Below are 18,989 nucleotides of genomic sequence, written 5' to 3' on the forward strand. Positions count from 1 at the left end.
GGTGGCTCTCGGGTGAAGGGACCTGACAAAATATATATATATATATAATTTGCGCTTGAGTGCTTTGAAAGTCCTGTGAATCTGGCAGAAAGAACGCGGCTGCTTTGTATTTCAAGGGAAGAAACCTGGGGTCTCGAAATAGGGTGGACAGGGGGTCCTGTCATCTCTGGACATCAGCAGATCATTAATTATCAACCTTTTTTTATTCATTTCAAGGACCCCCCATTTGATACAATGTTTTTTTTATCGCTGATACCCTAATATACACAGTAACAATCCTCAGTGTTAATTTGGTTTGAACAGCCACAGCCTTTTCAAACCACTGCTGCGCCCTCGGCCTGGCAAGCAATACTGGAGCATCAAGAGCCATAACAATGACGAATGACAGAGTTTTTATTTAGCAACTGTCAGGCTGCTGAAAAAAAGAAAAAAGAAAAAGCTAAGCCTGTGGCCTGTGCTGTGCACAACTCGTTTGCTCTATAACAGGGGTCTTCAACGTTTTCACTCCAAGGACCCCTTAGTTGAGCGAGAGATGAAGCAGGGACCCCCCATAACCTTATCGTAGATTCCATATTTTCATTGTTTGACAGCACAATGATGAGTGTATTTTGGATTCATGGCAACTTGTGTTTTCAGATATTTAACCACTTGAACCGTCAATACTTAATAAACTTGACCTTTCACTCTGTACTTACACCAAACCTCTTTGCCGAAAAATGCAAATGCCCTCTTTCCATGCCATACCTGAAGGCAGCATTCAAGAGAATTGCCTTTGTCCAAACTCTCCTGAACTTGAATGCAGCATCTTACGTTGAAAGAATTGCCCTCTCTGTGTAGAAATCCATGCCGTTACGCCATATCTCCAGTATTTACTTGATTATGCTTTCATATCACGCACTGAAAATAGCCGACCTCCAAGCTCACAATTCACCCTTTGTCAGCTTTCTGGTTGGTCCCTGACTGACCAACCAGCAGGCTCTATCTGCCTTGTCCTGCCCTGGTTCAGCCTCTTCTATGTTGAATTTGCGAAAACATATTTTTTTTGGAAAAATAAAAACATTTAAAAACATGCTGAGTCACTATACTGCCACTGAGCAGCTCCATTTTACTGAAACCAAGTTTGAAATTAGAACTGAACACACAGAATAACAATACGAAGCAACTTAATTACAATGGTAGTGGATGGAGTGTCCCACCGAGTGTCCCACCAAGACACAGCAACCAATGGGTGTGAAGAGGGGCGGGACAATGGCGGGACTTAACAAAGGGTGAATTGCGCTGTGAGCTTGGAGGTCGTCTATTTCCGATATGTTCACCAAAAGGCCCTTTTAGACATTTCAGCCCCTGCCTCTCTAACATTCTCTGCACGTCCCTGCTCTGTGGTGTTGCGGGGGTCCTTGTGACACTCTCTGTTCAGGGATCATCCATGCTGAACACAAACGCTTGTCAGGGAATTGCCTTTTGTCATTTTAAGACAAACACGACCTTCACGTCGCACACGCACACACACACAAACACACACAAAGCGGCAGACTCCATTTTCCATTTGCATGTAGTTCCTCCCCCTAGAACACATTTCCAATTTCCACTCCATCCGTAGCTGCAGACTGGAGTGTCAGCACTTCTCATGTGGGCAGGATGTTTTTTCGCAGAGTGATACGGATATGCTACACTCATAACGCACCCGCAATCCCGCACACACGAAAGCGTGCACTCACTCACTCACTCACTCACTCACTCACTCACTCATGTGCAGAGAAAACACACGCATGCCAACCTCATCACTCTGACACATGCAATTGCACGCACGCACACTCAGGCATGCGCGGACACAGACATTGGTGGAAAAAGTACTCACATATTTTACTTAAGTAAAAGTATCAATACTGCACTGTAGATGTATACTCCGTTACAAGTAAATGTCCAGAATTCAAAATGTACTTGAGTAAAAGTATGAAAGTATTGGCATCAACATGTATTTAAAGTACCAAAAGTAAAAGTACAAAATGTTTGAAAATGGCAGATCCACAAGCTCACAACGCGTCGCACCACGACGCGTTGTGAGCTTGTAGATCGGCTATTTTCAAACAGCCTAGGTATAAAACAGGGCTAAAGTGATTTATGTATGTTTTATAATAATACAATTTATACCTGCAAAGTAACTTGTAACTAAAGTTTTCAAATAAATGTAGTGGAGTAAAAGTAATATTTGGATCCGAGATGTAGTGGAGTAGAAGTAAAAGTATTGGAAATACTCATGTAAAGTACAAATAAGTTAGTACTTAGTTACTTTAAACCACAGACACATGAAAACACATAAACACAAAAACACACACACACACACACACACACACACACACACACACACACACACACACACACACATACACACACACACACACACACACACACACACACACACACACACACACACACACACACACACACACACACACACACACACACTAACCCTACTGTACCAAATATAAGCCCTGCCACAAATAAACATGCATTTCGTTTCTCACATTGAATGACTTTCAATAACTTCCTCCCACATCGAGTTTCATTCCAACACATCGCTTTGGCTTGATAGTATTTCATGAATCACCGGGTATAGAAATAGAAAAGTTGATTTTTATTTGCCCCGACCCTATATTTGCAATCACTGTACGGGCCTATCACAAATATATTCTGGGCTTTTGCAATTAGGCATGCATCGACACCACGGTGGTTTTGTTTTTGAGTCAGTCAAGATTAAAGTGGATTTCCGTTTTATTAGCTGGCATGACGTTCCAGTGACTCTAGAGCATCTACATTATTAATCTTTGATGAATAATAATTTATGACTCTGTGAGTAGAGAGAGAGAAAATAAATTAACAATGCTCTTAAGGTCCAGCTCTTCTGACCAGCAGACGTTGCAGGACTCATAATTCAGAAATCATGCTGTGACCGCCCAAAAAATAACCAGATTTGAACTGCATATGTATATGGATTATATTAATAAAGGATCAAATAAATAAAATGTCCATATACAGTATGGGCATTCCCAGATGATGTCCCATTAGGGTACCCTCTTATGTCCATATATGGAGATCCCCAGGCATCAAACCCAGGCCCTAACTCGCCAAGGCCCTGCTTGGCTTTACTAATTAACATAAGTTGTATGCCCATATATGGAGATCCCTGTCCCAATGTCATCAATATTAAGGACATATCTGGGAATGCCCATATTTTGTAATGCACATATATGGGCATGTTTTGACATAATATTGTTGACTATCATGCAAGGGTCTCCACATATGGGTAACTGATCCGATATACATCACTGGCCAGATGGCAAAGAATTGGCGCGACCTCGTCCTTTAGGGCATGTCGCCCTGAGGCGTCTTACTAGTAGTATTTTTGCTTACTGTAAATCACTCTGGATTAAATGCCTAAATCTTACTTATAGTACAGTATATCATTTGTTGATTACTTTTGACGTAGTAATGGTGTTATTATTAGATTAACTTTTTGAATTTTAGAGTTATTGAAAGTCCTTAAATTCTCATCTTAGAAATGTGCAGATACCCTGTATATAAAGCATTGCAGTGGGTGTGGTTTATTGGTCCCACTAAAAAATATCCCGTTCATTTTCCTCACTTTCACGAAAATATTTATAACAATTATGTTAAGCCTAGAACCAAGCCATCCAGGATTGCAGTGAATCAAATCATTTAATAGTAAAATAATGTATGTTTTCACATAGGATCAAAGGTTGTATGGTCATGATTCACTGCCATCCTGGATGGCTTGGTTCTAGGCTTAACATAATTGTTATACATATTTTTGTAAAAGTCTATGGGGAAAATGAATGGGAGATTTTTTACTGGGACCAATAAACCACTTCCACTGCGATGCTCTATATGGGAACCAGTGACTCAAAAGCAGTATTTGCCCTAGTAGGGTCCACGGACCCCCTCGTGGGTCTTCGACGGGGCATCAGGGTGTCCCATGGTGGCTAATTTATTGATACTTAGCAACCAAATGGACCCTTACAGGGCTTTAACTCAGAGAGTCTACAGATGGAACCAAATGGACCCTTATACGAGTCCATTTGGTTCCATCTGTGCACTCCCAGTTACTTGGAGTCTGTGGCCTAACGCGTACTTATGCCAGAGGTGTAAAGTAACTAAGTACATTTACTTAAGTACAATTTGGAGGTATTTGTACTTTACTTGACTATTTCCAATTTCCAATACTTTTACTCCACTACAACTTGGATCAAAATATTGTACTTTTACTCCACTATTTTTTCTCTTTTACTTTTGGGACTTTAAGTACTTTTTAATGCCCATACTTTCATACTTTTACTGAAGTATATTTTGAATTCTGGACTTTTACTTGTAACAGAGTACTTCTGTATTGCAGTATTGATACTTTTACTTAAGTAAGAAATGTGAGTACTTTTTCCATCACTGCGTATCCCAGAAAGCACGGTCAGGACCTGGACCAATCAGTGATGTCTCGATTGGGGCCAGATCACAGCCCATATGGGGATGATCTTGACGTCATTACCAGGACGTCATATGGACTTTTTAGTTTGACAGGATTTATGTTGGTTGAAATCAGGTGATATTCTTGGCCAGCTAAATATCATAACTAGTTAGATATGTTCCAGAATATAACCTTATATGCTCATATTTCAACTAACATTACAAACAATAACAATAATCCTGTCAAAGTAAAAAAGTCCATATGACGTCCTGGTAATGACGTCAAGATCATCCCCATATGGGCTGTGATCTGGCCCCAATCGAGACATCACTGATTGGTCTAGGTCAGACGTGCTTGCTGGGATACCACAGGTATGGTATGCAAAATTAACCCATTTACAACGGGTACACATTATTGTGTATCATTATTTTATGCTTTAACTATTGAAAAATAGCAGATATACAAGCTCACAGCTTGTAGATCTGCTATTTTTAAAAAATTGTGAAAATTTGAATTTTGACCCGATTTTATAAGTGTATTTTGAATCCTTCTAAGATTTTTTTGAAAAACCTGTTTCTACAGCAATCTGGCCAGCCATCGTCAAAGAAAAGGTCCTTTTCACTTAACTGGAGCTCAGTTAGTCTGTTCTTGAGAGACTACTATGTCAGTGGTTCTCAAACCTTTTCATGTCAAGGACCCCCAAACTGATATTTATTTAGCCACGGACCCCCATCTCAAAATATCTATTTCCAGGGACCCCCCCAGAAGCAAAATTTGAGTTACAAACGTTCGTTTTAAAAATACATATATTCAAAGATTTGCACACGTTTTCACGCCTTTTTTTCAAAAATAGCAGATCTACAAGCTCGCAGCGCGGCACCCTGTGAGCTTGTATATCTGCATTTTTTTTAATAGTTAAAGCATTCACTAATTTTAGGCCTAAAAAGCTTGAGAATCAATGAATTTTAGAGCAGTGAATCAGCTACAAATGCCTTTCTTTTTTTGTCTGCCTCTTTGGCTGTGTAGGTGTTCCAGCGCAGGGAGGATGGCACAGTCAACTTCTTCCGAGACTGGGACTCCTACCGCGAGGGATTTGGCAAGATCACTGGAGAACACTGGCTCGGTAAGTGGCTCAGGCTGTGACAGGGGAGGGGGAGGGCGTTACGCGTGCGTATGCGCGTGACAGTGTGTGTGTGTGTGTGTGTGTGTGTGTGTGTGTGTGTGTGTGTGTGTGTGTGTGTGTGTGTGTGTGTGTGTGTGTGTGTGTGTGGTGCAGTGGTGGAAAAAGTACTCACATTCTTTACTTAAGTAAACGTATCAATACTGCAATGTAAACATACTCTGTTACAAGTAGAAGTCCAGAATTCAAAATGTACTTACCAAAAGTACCAAAAGTAAAAGTACATCATGTTTGAAAATAGCAGATCTACAAGCTCAACAACACAGGTTGATGTATGTTTAATACTATTATAATTTATACCTGCAAAGTAGTAACTAAAGTTTTCAAATAATTGTAGTGGAGTAAAAGTACAATATTTGGACCTGGGATGTAGTGGAGTAGAAGTAAAAGTATTGGAAATTGGAAATACTCAAGTAAAGTACAAATACCTCAGAATAGGCTACAGTACTTAAGTACATGTACTTCGTCACTTTCCACCACTATGTGTGTGTGTGTGTGTGTGTGTGTGTGTGTGTGTGTGTGTGTGTGTGTGTGTGTGTGTGTGTGTGTGTGTGTGCGCGCGCGCATGTGTGTGTGTGTGTGTGTGTGTGTGTGTGTGTGTGCGTGTGTGTGCGTGTGTGTGTGTGCGTGCGTGTGTGTGTGTGTGTGTGTGTGTGTGTGTGTGTGTGTGTGTGTGTGTGTGTGTGTGTGTATGTGTTTGCTTGCACGTGTTTGGCTGCGTGTCTGTGCGCGCGCACACACCAGCTATTAATGTTGCCGCTCGTGTGCCACTTGTGGTGGCAGCCGGTCCCATCTGGCCCCGCTGCTACTCCCATTCAGAACCTAGAAAGTCATTTCAGAATGTGGGGGAGAGAGAGAACACGACACACACACACACACACACACACACACACACACACACACACACACACACACACACACACACACACACACACACACACACACACACACACACAGGGGTGTCACAAGGGAGGGGAAAGTGGGACTGAGTTACTAGGGCCCAAGGTGGAGGGGCCCTAGTAACTTTAGCTAATGAAAAATAGCAGATATACAAGCTCACAGCGTGGCACCGAGTGCCGCGCTGCGAGCTTGTAGATCTGCTATTTTTGAAAAGTCGTGAAAATGTGTGCAAATCTTTGAAAATATTAATTTTTTAAGCGAACATCTGTAACTCAAATTTTGCTTCTGGGGGGGGTCCCCGTAACTAAATATTTTGAGGTGGGGGGCCGTGGCTCAAATACATATCATCTTGGGGGTCCTTGACATATGAGCACCACTGACATGGAAACGTAGGTTTCTTGCACACATTTTCACGATTTTTCAAAAATATCTACAAGCTCGCAGCGTGGCACTCGGTGCCGCGCTGTGAGCTTGTATATCTGCTATTTTTCAATAGTTAACATTCGTGGGGGGCCCGCATTGAATCCATGTACCCAGGGCCCAGAATTTGGTGTGACGTGCCTGCGCGCACACGCACACACACACGCACACGCACACGCACACGCACAGGCACGCACACGCACACACACACACACACACACACACACACACACACACGTGCGTGAACTGATGGAAAGCTGGCAAAGCCCGCAGAGGATTTCTCACTCAAGCAAGCAGCGACTCCTCCCGGTCTTCACTCACATAATAACTGTGTGTGTCTCGGTGCTACTGCTTACTGCTGCCCTTGTCAGTTGTGATTTGCCGTACAACAACACAGTGCAGACAGGGAATACGTAACGTTTTATTTATTTTATTTTATATGCTTCCGTTGGCAGACTGCCGTAGCCAGAGGCCAGTGGTGGGGAAATAAAGAAGTCCTTGAATGTTTGACTTGAAGGAGTAGTTCACCCCCAAAAATGAAAAAAATGTCTATTGATTACTAGGCCTGGGACAAAATATCGATATTTCGATATACCGCGGTATTATCTCCCGCGATAATTATCGATATGTTGCCGGCAAATATCGAGTTTTCATAACACCAGGGATTCCCCATTTAACCTACTGTATGGTGTTGTACTATGGTGCAATACCGTCAGCCGCCAGCACTGTTTGTAGTGGGGGCGCTAGGGAGATAAAGGACCGGCCGGTCCTTCGGATTATGCAACAGAGAGGAAGAGAGAAGAACGTTACGCTGTGGTTCTCTCACTCTGAGTTTGACGGTCAGAGAGAGAGGGTGAGAGGAGAAATGGAGACATTGGAGAGCTGTCTTCAGTTTACAACAAGGTGAAGTTAATTTGAGCAACACATACAGCTCTGTCTGTGTTTAGTGGACACACACATAGGCTACTGTACACATGGAGCCACCATTACAATATACAAACACACACACACACCCACGTTAATATGAATGGAAGTCACACACACACACACACACACACACACACACACACACACACACACACACACACACACACACACACACACACACACACACACACACACACACAGAAACACAACCATGTTCCCCCTTTGCCTCGATCTCCCTCATGTTTTTGTATTTATTCATACATCCTCACCACTGATATGGATTTCATTTCATTTCATTTCATTGTATTATTATCAAAGCAATAAGAACATGAAACAAATTGGTTATACTTGCAAAGCACTGTCACTATTAAGAATTCATTTTCCTCCATGTAATTGGCAAAATATAGTCTGTTTTAGAGAGGCTATTTTACATTTTCACTACATGCTTTTTAGTTATGGATGTTTTAGGCATACCCATTGTTGTGGACAGACAAATTGTGGGCAGGTTACAAAGTTGCAGTGTTTGTTGTTTGAGGAGGCAAGATTCATCTACTTATTAGCTAATTTATAAATGAATCTTGTAAAATTAATGGAATAAATGTATAATTCCAGAGTTTGGCCTTTTATGGTAGTTTTTCATTTTCAGTTAGATATATTGTGATATATCGTTGGTGACATTTCTTGCAATATATCGAATATTGCAATATATCGAATACCGTGATAATATTGTTATCGTGAGCCCAATAGCGTGATAGATATCGTATCGTGAGATGCCAATATCGTCCCACCCCTATTGATTACTTAATATGCTATGTAGACTTGAGTTCAATAATATTTTTTTTGTATTTGTCGACAAAAAAGGTATTATAGTAAATATACCCCCATTGATTCCAGATGGGGATCCGCATCGATCCGGAATCAATGGGGGTAAATTTACTGTAATCAAATTATTGTCAAAAAACTGAAAATATTATTGAACTCAAGTCTACATGGCATAAGTAATCAATAGAAAAAAAGTCATAAAAAAGAAATAATAATAATAATCAAAATGTATTTAATTGTGCCGTGATTTTTCTCCCCCCCTACAACATAATCATCAGGTTAAGACTCCCTATTCGGGAGATAAGCGACCGCCAGGTCGCATATGTTGAAATCTGTGTTTTGCAAAAATCGGCGACATGGTGGAGCTTGAAGAGGGCCATGTGCAGGTAGATGTGAAGATTTTAAGTGGCATGTATGCCTACCGGTATGTGTTGAGGGAATGTGCGTGGCTAATTGCAAAGAAAAGGCATGTGGTGTTCATGATTTTTTTGTTGAAAAGGGAGCAATCCAGCAAACTTTCGAAGGCAATCGTAGCCTATAGGGAATATGGGAAATGGGACAGATGCATGTTGATGACATGAGTAGCGAGATACTGTGTCCCGCCATGCGTGATTTTTAGGCAACATCTGTAGGAGCAGTGTCCATTAATGTTGTCTGCAAAAAAGCAACCTCATGGTGGCGCTAGAAGAGGGGAATGTGAGAGATCATGGGCAGAGGTTGTGGGTTGCCAGCCAAGGAGTGTGTGTGCAAAGTTTGGCATGGATAGGGGCAACGGTGCCGGAGATAAGAGTAGGGCCAAAATTGTGACGTGACGTGTTGTGACGGACAGAATGACTGACAGACTGACTCACTGACAGACAGGTGGAGGTTTTGATAGTAACTGCGACCTGACGGTCGCCATTATATCGCCATTATGATTATACTTGGGCTTACAATATTTCTCGCATTACAATAAATGCGAGAAGTCTCTGCGTGTGTGTCTGCGTGTGTGTGTGTGTGTGTATGTAATCCGTGTATCTCGAGAACCATTCGTCCCACCGGCTTCAGATTCGCACGAGCGTTCCCCGCCGCGGCACGGAGTGCAGTGCCGGGCCTCGACCCGATGTGCGGTTTTCCCGAACCGGCGCGAAACGTTCGAAATCTCCGTATGCGGAACTGATTGTTGACATCAGGCTGTTCCGGAGGAAATCGGCGCAAGCGCTGACTCATTGTGACATCACTTCATAAAAGCTCTGACATCACGTACGCCACATGAGTCAACAAAAAATGCCATGGTTACGTATTGAATGTCATCAGCAGATGGAGGAGGAGACAAACATAAGACAAGCAACAAAGAGTGTGACTGGGAGGACATCAATGATGCAGATTTAAATGATTGTACAGCTTTTGCTGAAGAGAACAAGGATCAGTAGTCGAGATCTGGGTCAACAGCACAAGACAGACAAAAAATCTCCCAAAAAAACTCAAGCTGAACTCTCCCGCTCCAAAAAAGAAAACGAAAATAAAAGAGACAAAGACAAACATGACAAGCAACAAAGCATGGGACTGGGAGGATGACTTGAATGATGCAGATTTAAGCAGGCTGCTTATTCTGCTTAAAGAAGAAACAAACAAAAAGCGACAGAGATCTCATATATGGGCATAAAATGGACGCAGATAGACAGATATCTCCATATATGGGCATATATGGGCATAAAATTGACCCAGAACTGTATCTGCATATATCTCCATATATGGACATAAAATGGACACAGACAGACAGACAGACAGACAGATACAGATATCTCCATATATGGGCATAAAGGGACACAGGCAAACAGATGGTCAAAACGGGTCCTATGACAACAGGTATAATGGGGTTTGCATGAAAGGGTGGGGCATTCATTCCCTATTTACATCGTTCCTGAGTAGGCCGGTTTCCGACTAGACGCTCGGCCGCCCGACAGACAGATACAGAGATCTCCATATATGGGCATAAAATGGACGCAGACAGACAGATATCTCCATATATGGGCATAAATGGACACAGGCAAACAGATGGTCAAAACGAGTCCTATGACAACAGGTATAATGGGGTTTGCATTAAAGGGCGGGGCATTCATTCCCTATTTACATTGTTCCCGAGTTGGCCAGGCTGCCGTCTAGACACTCGGCCGCGGCGGCATAATTAAGTCACCTCACCACCCAATGACATCACAACATCGTCATCACAGCCTATGTACTTGTCCTTTAAAAGTAAATGTCAAATTAACAGAGTGTCATTCAACGACTTGTTCCAACTAAGAAAGCTATTCTTTAAAACTTAGCCTGTAAATTAGCTGCACTGATTCAAGGTGGTTCTGGTGTGTGAGATGATTCACTGGACGGTACATCTGAAAGGAGGACCTAAAGAGTACTGGCATGCTGCTGTGGTAGTCGGATACAAGCTGTACTCATTTGGAGGGCTCAACAACTACCTGAACAACAGGGATCAGATTGAAGTCCACATCTTCAACACATTGTCTTTGCGTTGGAGGAAGTTGCCCCCCGTGACAAATGGAAGAGGGCAAAGTCCCATTGAGGTTCCCTCTGGCCGCTATGGCCACACAGCTGTGCTGGTAGAAGAAATTGTCTACCTCTGTCTACCTTACTGCAATGTCCTTTATGCCTTTGATGTCAACGCCCACAGCTGGTTCAAACCCAATATTTCTGGGACTATTCCAGAAGCAACGTACATCCACTCAGCCTGTGTCCTGGAGAAGGTCATGTATGTGTATGGAGGAGACACCCAGCTGACTGGATGTACTAATGACATTTACAAGTTGGACACCAGCATAATGGTCTGGTCTTTAATTAACACCAGAGGAACTCCTCCACCTGATTCAGAGGGTCACTCTGCCACCATCTTTGGAACAAAGATGTTTGTATTTGGGGGCTGTGGGGTCGACTACTACAACAGCATCAGAGTGTTTGACACAGAGACCAACTGCTGGCTGAACATGCCTGCTGGACACCTCCTCCCAGGAGAACGTTGGTGTCATTCAGCCTTTGCCTACAATGGAGAGCTGTACATATTTGGTGGCAGCACCATGAACCAGTTGTTCAATGATCTGTGGAAATTCAGTCCAGAGACCTTCTCCTGGAAGCAGGTTGAATCCAAGGGGAAAGACCCCTGTGGGATGTATGGGATGTGCTGTTGCATGGTGGGAGATTGTATCATCATCCATGGAGGAAACACAGATTACAACGTCATTTCTGGTGACCTGTACATCTTAGACTTAAATCCTAGCCTGAAGATGTTATGCAAGCTAGCAGTCACTCAGCATGGTCTGGAGCAGTCTGAACTCCCACATGACATCAGGTGGGAACTGGCAACCATGACTACCAACAGCAACAGAAGAAAATCATAAATCCCAATATACACACACACACACACACACACACACACACACACACACACACACACACACACACACACACACACACACACACACACACACATGTAGTATATTGATAGACAAAGAGTCTATAATAATACCCGGAGTTACTGTGGGTTGAATTTAACCATTCTCAATTTTGTTGCTTGGAGGAAGATAAGCAGAGGCACAGGCAATTGCAGGCAGCAGGAACACAGACAGAGATGGTCTAGAGATGGTTCAGGGTTTCCAGCCAGGTTGGTTTGTTGCATGAATAGGCCTAAGCCTTCTAGACACATAAATAACAGGGTCCAAGCATAGAAGAGAAGGATGATGCAGAAAAGGCTGATGACTTTCAGGAGAATATGCAGATGAAGAAGACACAAAAAAGATACAGAATATCTTTGTTGACAGAGAGATTTGAACTCACAAAGGGAGGGAGTAAAACTGCTGTTAAATGCATCACTAAATCAGATGCCATTAGTATGACATCACTCATCGCCATATTTGTGCACAGACAGACAGACAGACAGACAGACAGACAGACAGACAGACAGACAGACAGACAGACAGACAGATTTAGCCCTGTCTGATTGTCCAGAGCTTTTTTATTTATTTTGTTACATTTGTTAACATCCACTAATAGTGTGGGGCCTTAAGGGGAGCAAATGCTAATTTTGTGCAAATCAGTCTAAAAGCGCCAAATTTTGCACAGATGTAGCCCAGGGCTTGCTCTAATGATTTAGCGCGCCCGAGTCGGCGACCTTCGGGGTCGCCACAGCGGCCAAATCAAGTTGGGCTCCCATCGACTTTCTATACAGGAGGAAAGTAGGCCTACCCAGATTTTTTTTCAGGTATGTGAGTGGTCTAACTAGTACATCAGGGAATCTCCATATATTATATGGAGAGCCCCTGATGTTATCAATATTAAGCCCATATCTTGGAATGCCCATATCCCTGTAAGGCCCGAATTAATTTCTATTTGCCAAAAAATGTTTTGAAAAATCAGATGGTGTTGTAGGAGTCCTAATCAGAGGAAAATGTAATGTTTATTTATTTTATTTTTTTATTTTAATGTTTTTATAAGGTTTTATAGCCATAAATCATGCTCTAATTTACATATTGGATTAGGTTGACGTTAGGGTTTTTTCACAATAATAACATGTACATGTTCTAGACATTCTAATGATCACCAAAAAAATGATTACAGGCATTTTACCTATGTTTTTGTGAGGAATCTTCAGTGAAAAAGTGAGATGTTGTTCGTCCAGACTCTGGAATGTCAGCCTCTGTGGGGGGTGTGAATGTCAGCCTCTGTGGGGGGTATTTATATGCAAATATCGTGGCCAATGGCATTGTAATACTAAACCGGGTGTCGCTCTCCATTCCGACATGCCGCCACTCCGAAATTGACTTCTTATTGTCGGAGTGGCGACACTTCCATAGGGGTTAAGTTTAGGGTAAGGGTTAGAGATAGAGTTAGTGTCGGAATGGAGACATGTCGGAAAGGAGACATGTCAGGATCCAATGGTGATGTTAATGTGAAAAAAGAACAGGAAAACACATTATTTAAACTCTTTTCTTTTTATAAAATGTGTACAAAAAGCGACAGAGGGCCTTGCAGGGATATATGGACATACTGTGTCAGTCTCTTGTGGTCTATGGTGTCAGACATCTACCCTAACCCTCTCCATATTTTTGAAAAGTTAAATGTTTGCTTTTTCCCATTCAAGTCAAAGGAGTCAACATATTCACTAATACATTATTAATAACTAATACATAAATTCAACTATGCAACGTATCTCTCGCGAAATGCACCCAGACGAGTCCCGATGAAGCCGGTCGATTTGACATACGGCCCAAGTGCGCACCACCAAAACGGTGGGCAAAATAAAGTTTATCTGGAAAGATGGAAAGAGTCGGACAAGTATTGTAGTCTGGTTGCCCTGTGAGGGTATAATACAAATCTCCAGGAATGCAATGCTTTAACTAAATGATGTTTAGTGTGTGCTCACATAGAAACACGGGTCTACAAAGCAAACCAATCATAATGTTCTATATCTTACTTATGAAGAAGTGCGCACAAAAGAGCAGTGTTTTAAGCCATTTAGGCCTAGAATTATCGAATTCTTTAACTATTGGAAAATAGCAGATATACAAGCTCACAGCGTGACACCGAGTGCCGCGCTGCAAGCTTGTAGATCTGCTATTTCTGAAAATGATGATTCTTTTTTTGCAAGTCTTTGAATATATCTATTTAAAAGTGAACACTTGTAACTCAAATATTTGCTTCTAGGTGGTCCCCCATTTTGAGATAGGGGTCTGCGGCCAAATACCTGTATTTTCTTTTTTTCTTGCAGTTAATTTTAATTTTGTCACATGCAAAATCATTCACAGGTGTCACGGGTTAATCCTATCGGCTCGTTGAATGGCAATAGATAGGAAATACCCTGACCTAAAAGTAAGCTGTGTGTGTGTGCGTGCGGTGGGTGCGTGTGCATGTCAAACTAAAACAAAACGGCACTGTCCCCAATATCAACACTTCGCATGTCCACTCACCTACTGGCCACGGCCAGCTCTGTCGTTGGCCAACATAGCCGAAGCGAGGTGCTGGATATGGTCCGTTCAGATGCGGGTAAACAACCCGTGGTCTTTTTGTTGCTTTTATATTTTCTTCTTTTTTTTCCCCCGTAGGGTTTTTCTTCTTTTTATGTATTAGTCTCTGCACATTCACGACGCTGGTTCTCAAAACAGCTGGACAGTCAACAATAACTTTCTATCGTACGCGAAGCTCCACTATTCTCCACTCCTGCGAACTATAAGGCACCGGAGGACAGCGCTATCCATCCGTCCCTTATCTTCTGCAATCGCCGTTGAGTTGTGGCCTCCGTATGTACATTAAAGTCAAAGCTATATCGTCTTCCACATCGCAGCCATAGATCGCAGCCCGTAACAAACGAACCGCCACGCTTCTTCAAACACTTCCTTCTGTCTGTCCCCGTGTGATGACGTCCATTCATATAGCCGTGCCTCCAGTAGCCGGCCTCCGCCGTCATGACGTACAGAGACAGTGCCAAAAAAAAACAATAAAAGTAAAATAACCAAACCATGTGTGCAGTGTGTGGAAAGATATGTGTAAGCCTATGATGCACAATATCCTAACACAGGGTCAACATATTACATAATTTTAGGGGTCCTTCACGTGAAAAAGTTTGAGAACAGCTGATTTAGAGGAAGGATTTAGAAGTCGGGTCAAAGATTGGTTCAGGGATATTCAAAGACAAATTTTCACGATTTTTCAATAATAGCAGATGTACGAGCTCGCAGCGCGGCACTCGGTGCCGTGCTGTGAGCTTGTATATCTGCTATTTTTCAATAGTTAACTCATCTAGTGCCATTCCCGAGATATCTCGCGAAATGTACTCGAGTATCTGTAGTGCCATTCCCGAGATATCTCGCGAAAAGTAATATATTACTGTAACGGCGGGTACATTACCGAGAAGAATGGGCGGAGGTCCGGAGACGAAATCCGTCGCTGATTTTGCATCATCACGGCTCCACGAGCACAAAATAGTCCCATCCATAACATTGAGGTGGACGGGGGATCTCATCTTTAATGTCCATTATCTCAAAACTACACTTTAGAAGCTAGGATGGAGGCAGATGCTCGCTTATGTTACACAGTTATAAAAGCTCCCGGTCAGCCATTACACAACTCCACGTGGACAAGGATCGGTTCCGGCGCACGACCCGATGACGTCAGACCGGAAGTGATTGCGCTGTGGACTTCTGGCCTTCAAAATAAGATAACGGCGGTGATGCCAGCCTGAAGGTGGCGTCGTGGACTTTATAATCCGTTAATTTTTAATGGTTAAATGAGTTAAAGCACAAAATAATGGTTAAAGTGGTGAAAATCTAACGCGACTCGGGCGCGTTCCAGGTCTTTGAGGTTTAAAGGGATATTTCACTTTCAAAAAAACTTTTGTTCATTTTATTGTTTAGTCAGGCTTTTATGAACAACCCTGAACAGTTTTTAATTTGCTTCATTCAATATTTAGATATTTGATGTAAATGTTATCAGGCCCTCCTCCTGCAGGAGGCCTCCACATACACACCCATTGTAACTTCAAACTCCATTTTAACCATGATAGATTCATTAAAAACACCTGTTATTTTCTCTGGTGACTCATAATAGCCTCCTAATACGTGAGCAGGCCGTGTTTTTTCAATATGTTATTGTATTTCATTTTCTCCATTTTCCAAAATAATTATTAAAAATAAATGAAAAAATGTATTGAAAAAACACGGCCTGCTCAAAAATTAGGAGGGTGGTATGAGTCACCAGAAAAAATAATGGGTGTTTTAATTAATCTGTCATGGTTAAAATGGAGTTTGAAGTTACAATGGATGTGTATGTGGAGAGGAACTGGCCCTAGAGGGCCTGATAACATTTACATCAAATATCTAAATATTGAATCAAGCAAATTAAAAACTGATCAGGGTGTTCATAAAAGCCTGATTAGACGATAAAATGACCAAAGGTTTTACCCCTGGAATACCCCTGAACTGGCACCGCTCTACCCGTGAGACTATAATCTCCACAAACTCTTACCTCAGTATGTGAGCAATGCCACGGCGGAGGAACACAGACTGAGACGGAGCAAGTGCTGCTGACCCCCGTGTGCTACAATAAATCTGACACTCCAGAATGCACTCCTGTGCCTTTGGGTGTCACAGAGAGAGCATCCAGTAAGTGAATGATTCTCCCACTTATCCTCCGTAATGTTACCGTTATGACGCCACTATAGGAACAACTTCGTAGTATAGAATCTAGAAGACGTTAATGTACATAGCAGGCTACTCAAGGGCGTCACAAGTGGGGGAAAGTGGGACTGAGTTACTAGGGCCCAAGGTTGGAGGGGCCTTAGTTATTTTATACTTTAGCTATTGAAAAATAGCAGATCTACAAGCCCACAGCTCACAGCTGCGAGCTTGTAGATCTGCTATTTTTGAAAAGTCGCGAAAACGTGTGCAAATCTTTGAATATATGTATTTTTTTAAGCGAACATATGTAACTAAAGTTTTTCTTCTGGGGGGGTCCCTGGAACTAAATATTTTGAGATGGGGGTCCGTGGCCAAATACATATAATTTTGGGGGTCCTTCACATGAAAAGGTTAGAGCACCACTGACATAGAAACATAGGTTTTTTCAAAAAACCTCAGAAGGATTTTAAAATATTAAAAGGCACAAATTTTGACGATTAAAAAAAAAGATCTACACGCTCACTGTGAGCTTGTATATCTACTATTTTTTTATAGTTAAAGTGATCCCTGACTAATACGACAAATATGCCTTAATACATTATAATTGTCCTCTATAATTACAATGTAAAATTAAAAACACCTTAAATATTGTATTTCTTCTAGAAATAGCTAATCTTTCACTCAATAGGGGAAATGCCTGTCGCAAGTTGATGATGTCATAAATGTAATTTGTGATCTATCCCTATGGAATGTATGGAATGAATGTGCAAATAAAAACAAACATAATACTTCCTATGGTTAATATGAGCATCAAATCAATATTTCAAATGTGTTTGTGGTTTATTTTGCACATGCATGCCATAAATTAGACCACACATAGGCATATTTGTCATATTAGCCAGGGATCACTTTAAATCACAAAATAATGCGGAACATATAAGATTCATGGGGGGCCCACTGTGAATCCTTGTACCCAGGGCCCAGAATTTGGTACACCCCTGTTTGTAATGTTTCAGTTATGACGCCCTATAGGAACAACTTCGTAGTAGAATCAGAAGACTGCAGTGAAGCTTGCATGAATGTACATAGCAGGCTACTTATTGTAGACTCGATATGACTCATCTAATAGGCCTGTTTTATTCATGATATCCTGCTCGGCAGTGGCTCAGGGGTAGAGTAGAATAGTGGCGTCAGTTCAGCAAAAGCTAAGGTATGGCAAAGATGGGAGTCCTCATGGAAAAGAGGCATTACATTTTGTATAACACGGTTCACGCCTCGCGCTGCGAGGCGTTGGGAGCATGTAGATCGGCTGTTTTCACAACGTCTGAAAAAAACGAGTTTTGACAGTTTTTTTACACAGGTTTCTGCGGTTTCTTGGGCCGGATATGGCAGCCTGGAACGGTTGTTCAAGTGCAGCTAAACATGGAATGTTAGTAAACGTGCTACAGTTAATGCATTGCACCTGTGCAGCTGACCTGTGGAACCTGGGAATACCATCTTGTCAAGATGGGGAGAATACAAGCGTGGAGAATATCATTATTATTGTTAAAGTGACCATTTTGTAAAATGTTGCATGTGTAGTTATTTTACTGTCATTTAAGAACATAATAACCAGCACAGATAGACATAGAGACATTCATGGATTTATATTTAAAAATAGCCTAACTTTTATTTTCCCCCCTGGACCCAGGGTATGGCAGCTGCATACCCCTGCCATACCCAATTGACGCCCCTGGAGTAGAGTAGAAGTAGAGTTTCCGTCTTAGAACACGGAAGGTTCCTGAAAGGTTCCCAGTTCGATCCGGAGCTCCCCAGAGTTAGTGTCAAAGAGTCCTTGAGCAAGACCCTGAGCTCCTGGTGAGCAGGTTGGTGCCTTGCATGGTTTCCTCTGCCATCGATGTGTGAATGGGTGAATGTAATGCACAATTTCTGTGAATTGCCTTGGATAATGGTGCTATATAAATGCTAGACAGACTGACAGATAAGAATGTCAGAAGAAAAAATATGAAAACTGGAACTCATTGCAGCTGTGCTTCTTTCTACGCACTTGCACCCAGTGTATATTAGGCCCAGCCTGATTTCAGACTCAGCTGACGCTTGAGTC

The 18,989-nt window shown here is 42.1% G+C and overlaps 1 protein-coding gene across 1 annotated transcript in view; it reads left to right on the top strand.

Annotated features, from left to right (window-relative positions):
* Positions 1–18,989, top strand: part of fibcd1b (fibrinogen C domain containing 1b) — a gene marked incomplete at both ends in the record, with an annotated part of 511,759 nt that overhangs the window by 366,689 nt on the left and 126,081 nt on the right. Inside the window, one exon of the mRNA XM_080743825.1 lies at positions 5,504–5,600. Coding sequence (XP_080599951.1) covers positions 5,504–5,600 — 97 coding nt within the window. The remainder of the gene's footprint in view (positions 1–5,503; positions 5,601–18,989) is intronic.

This window comes from Nannobrachium achirus (genome assembly GCF_963921795.1).
Source record: "Nannobrachium achirus genome assembly, chromosome: 15".
Lineage (NCBI taxonomy): Eukaryota > Metazoa > Chordata > Actinopteri > Myctophiformes > Myctophidae > Nannobrachium > Nannobrachium achirus.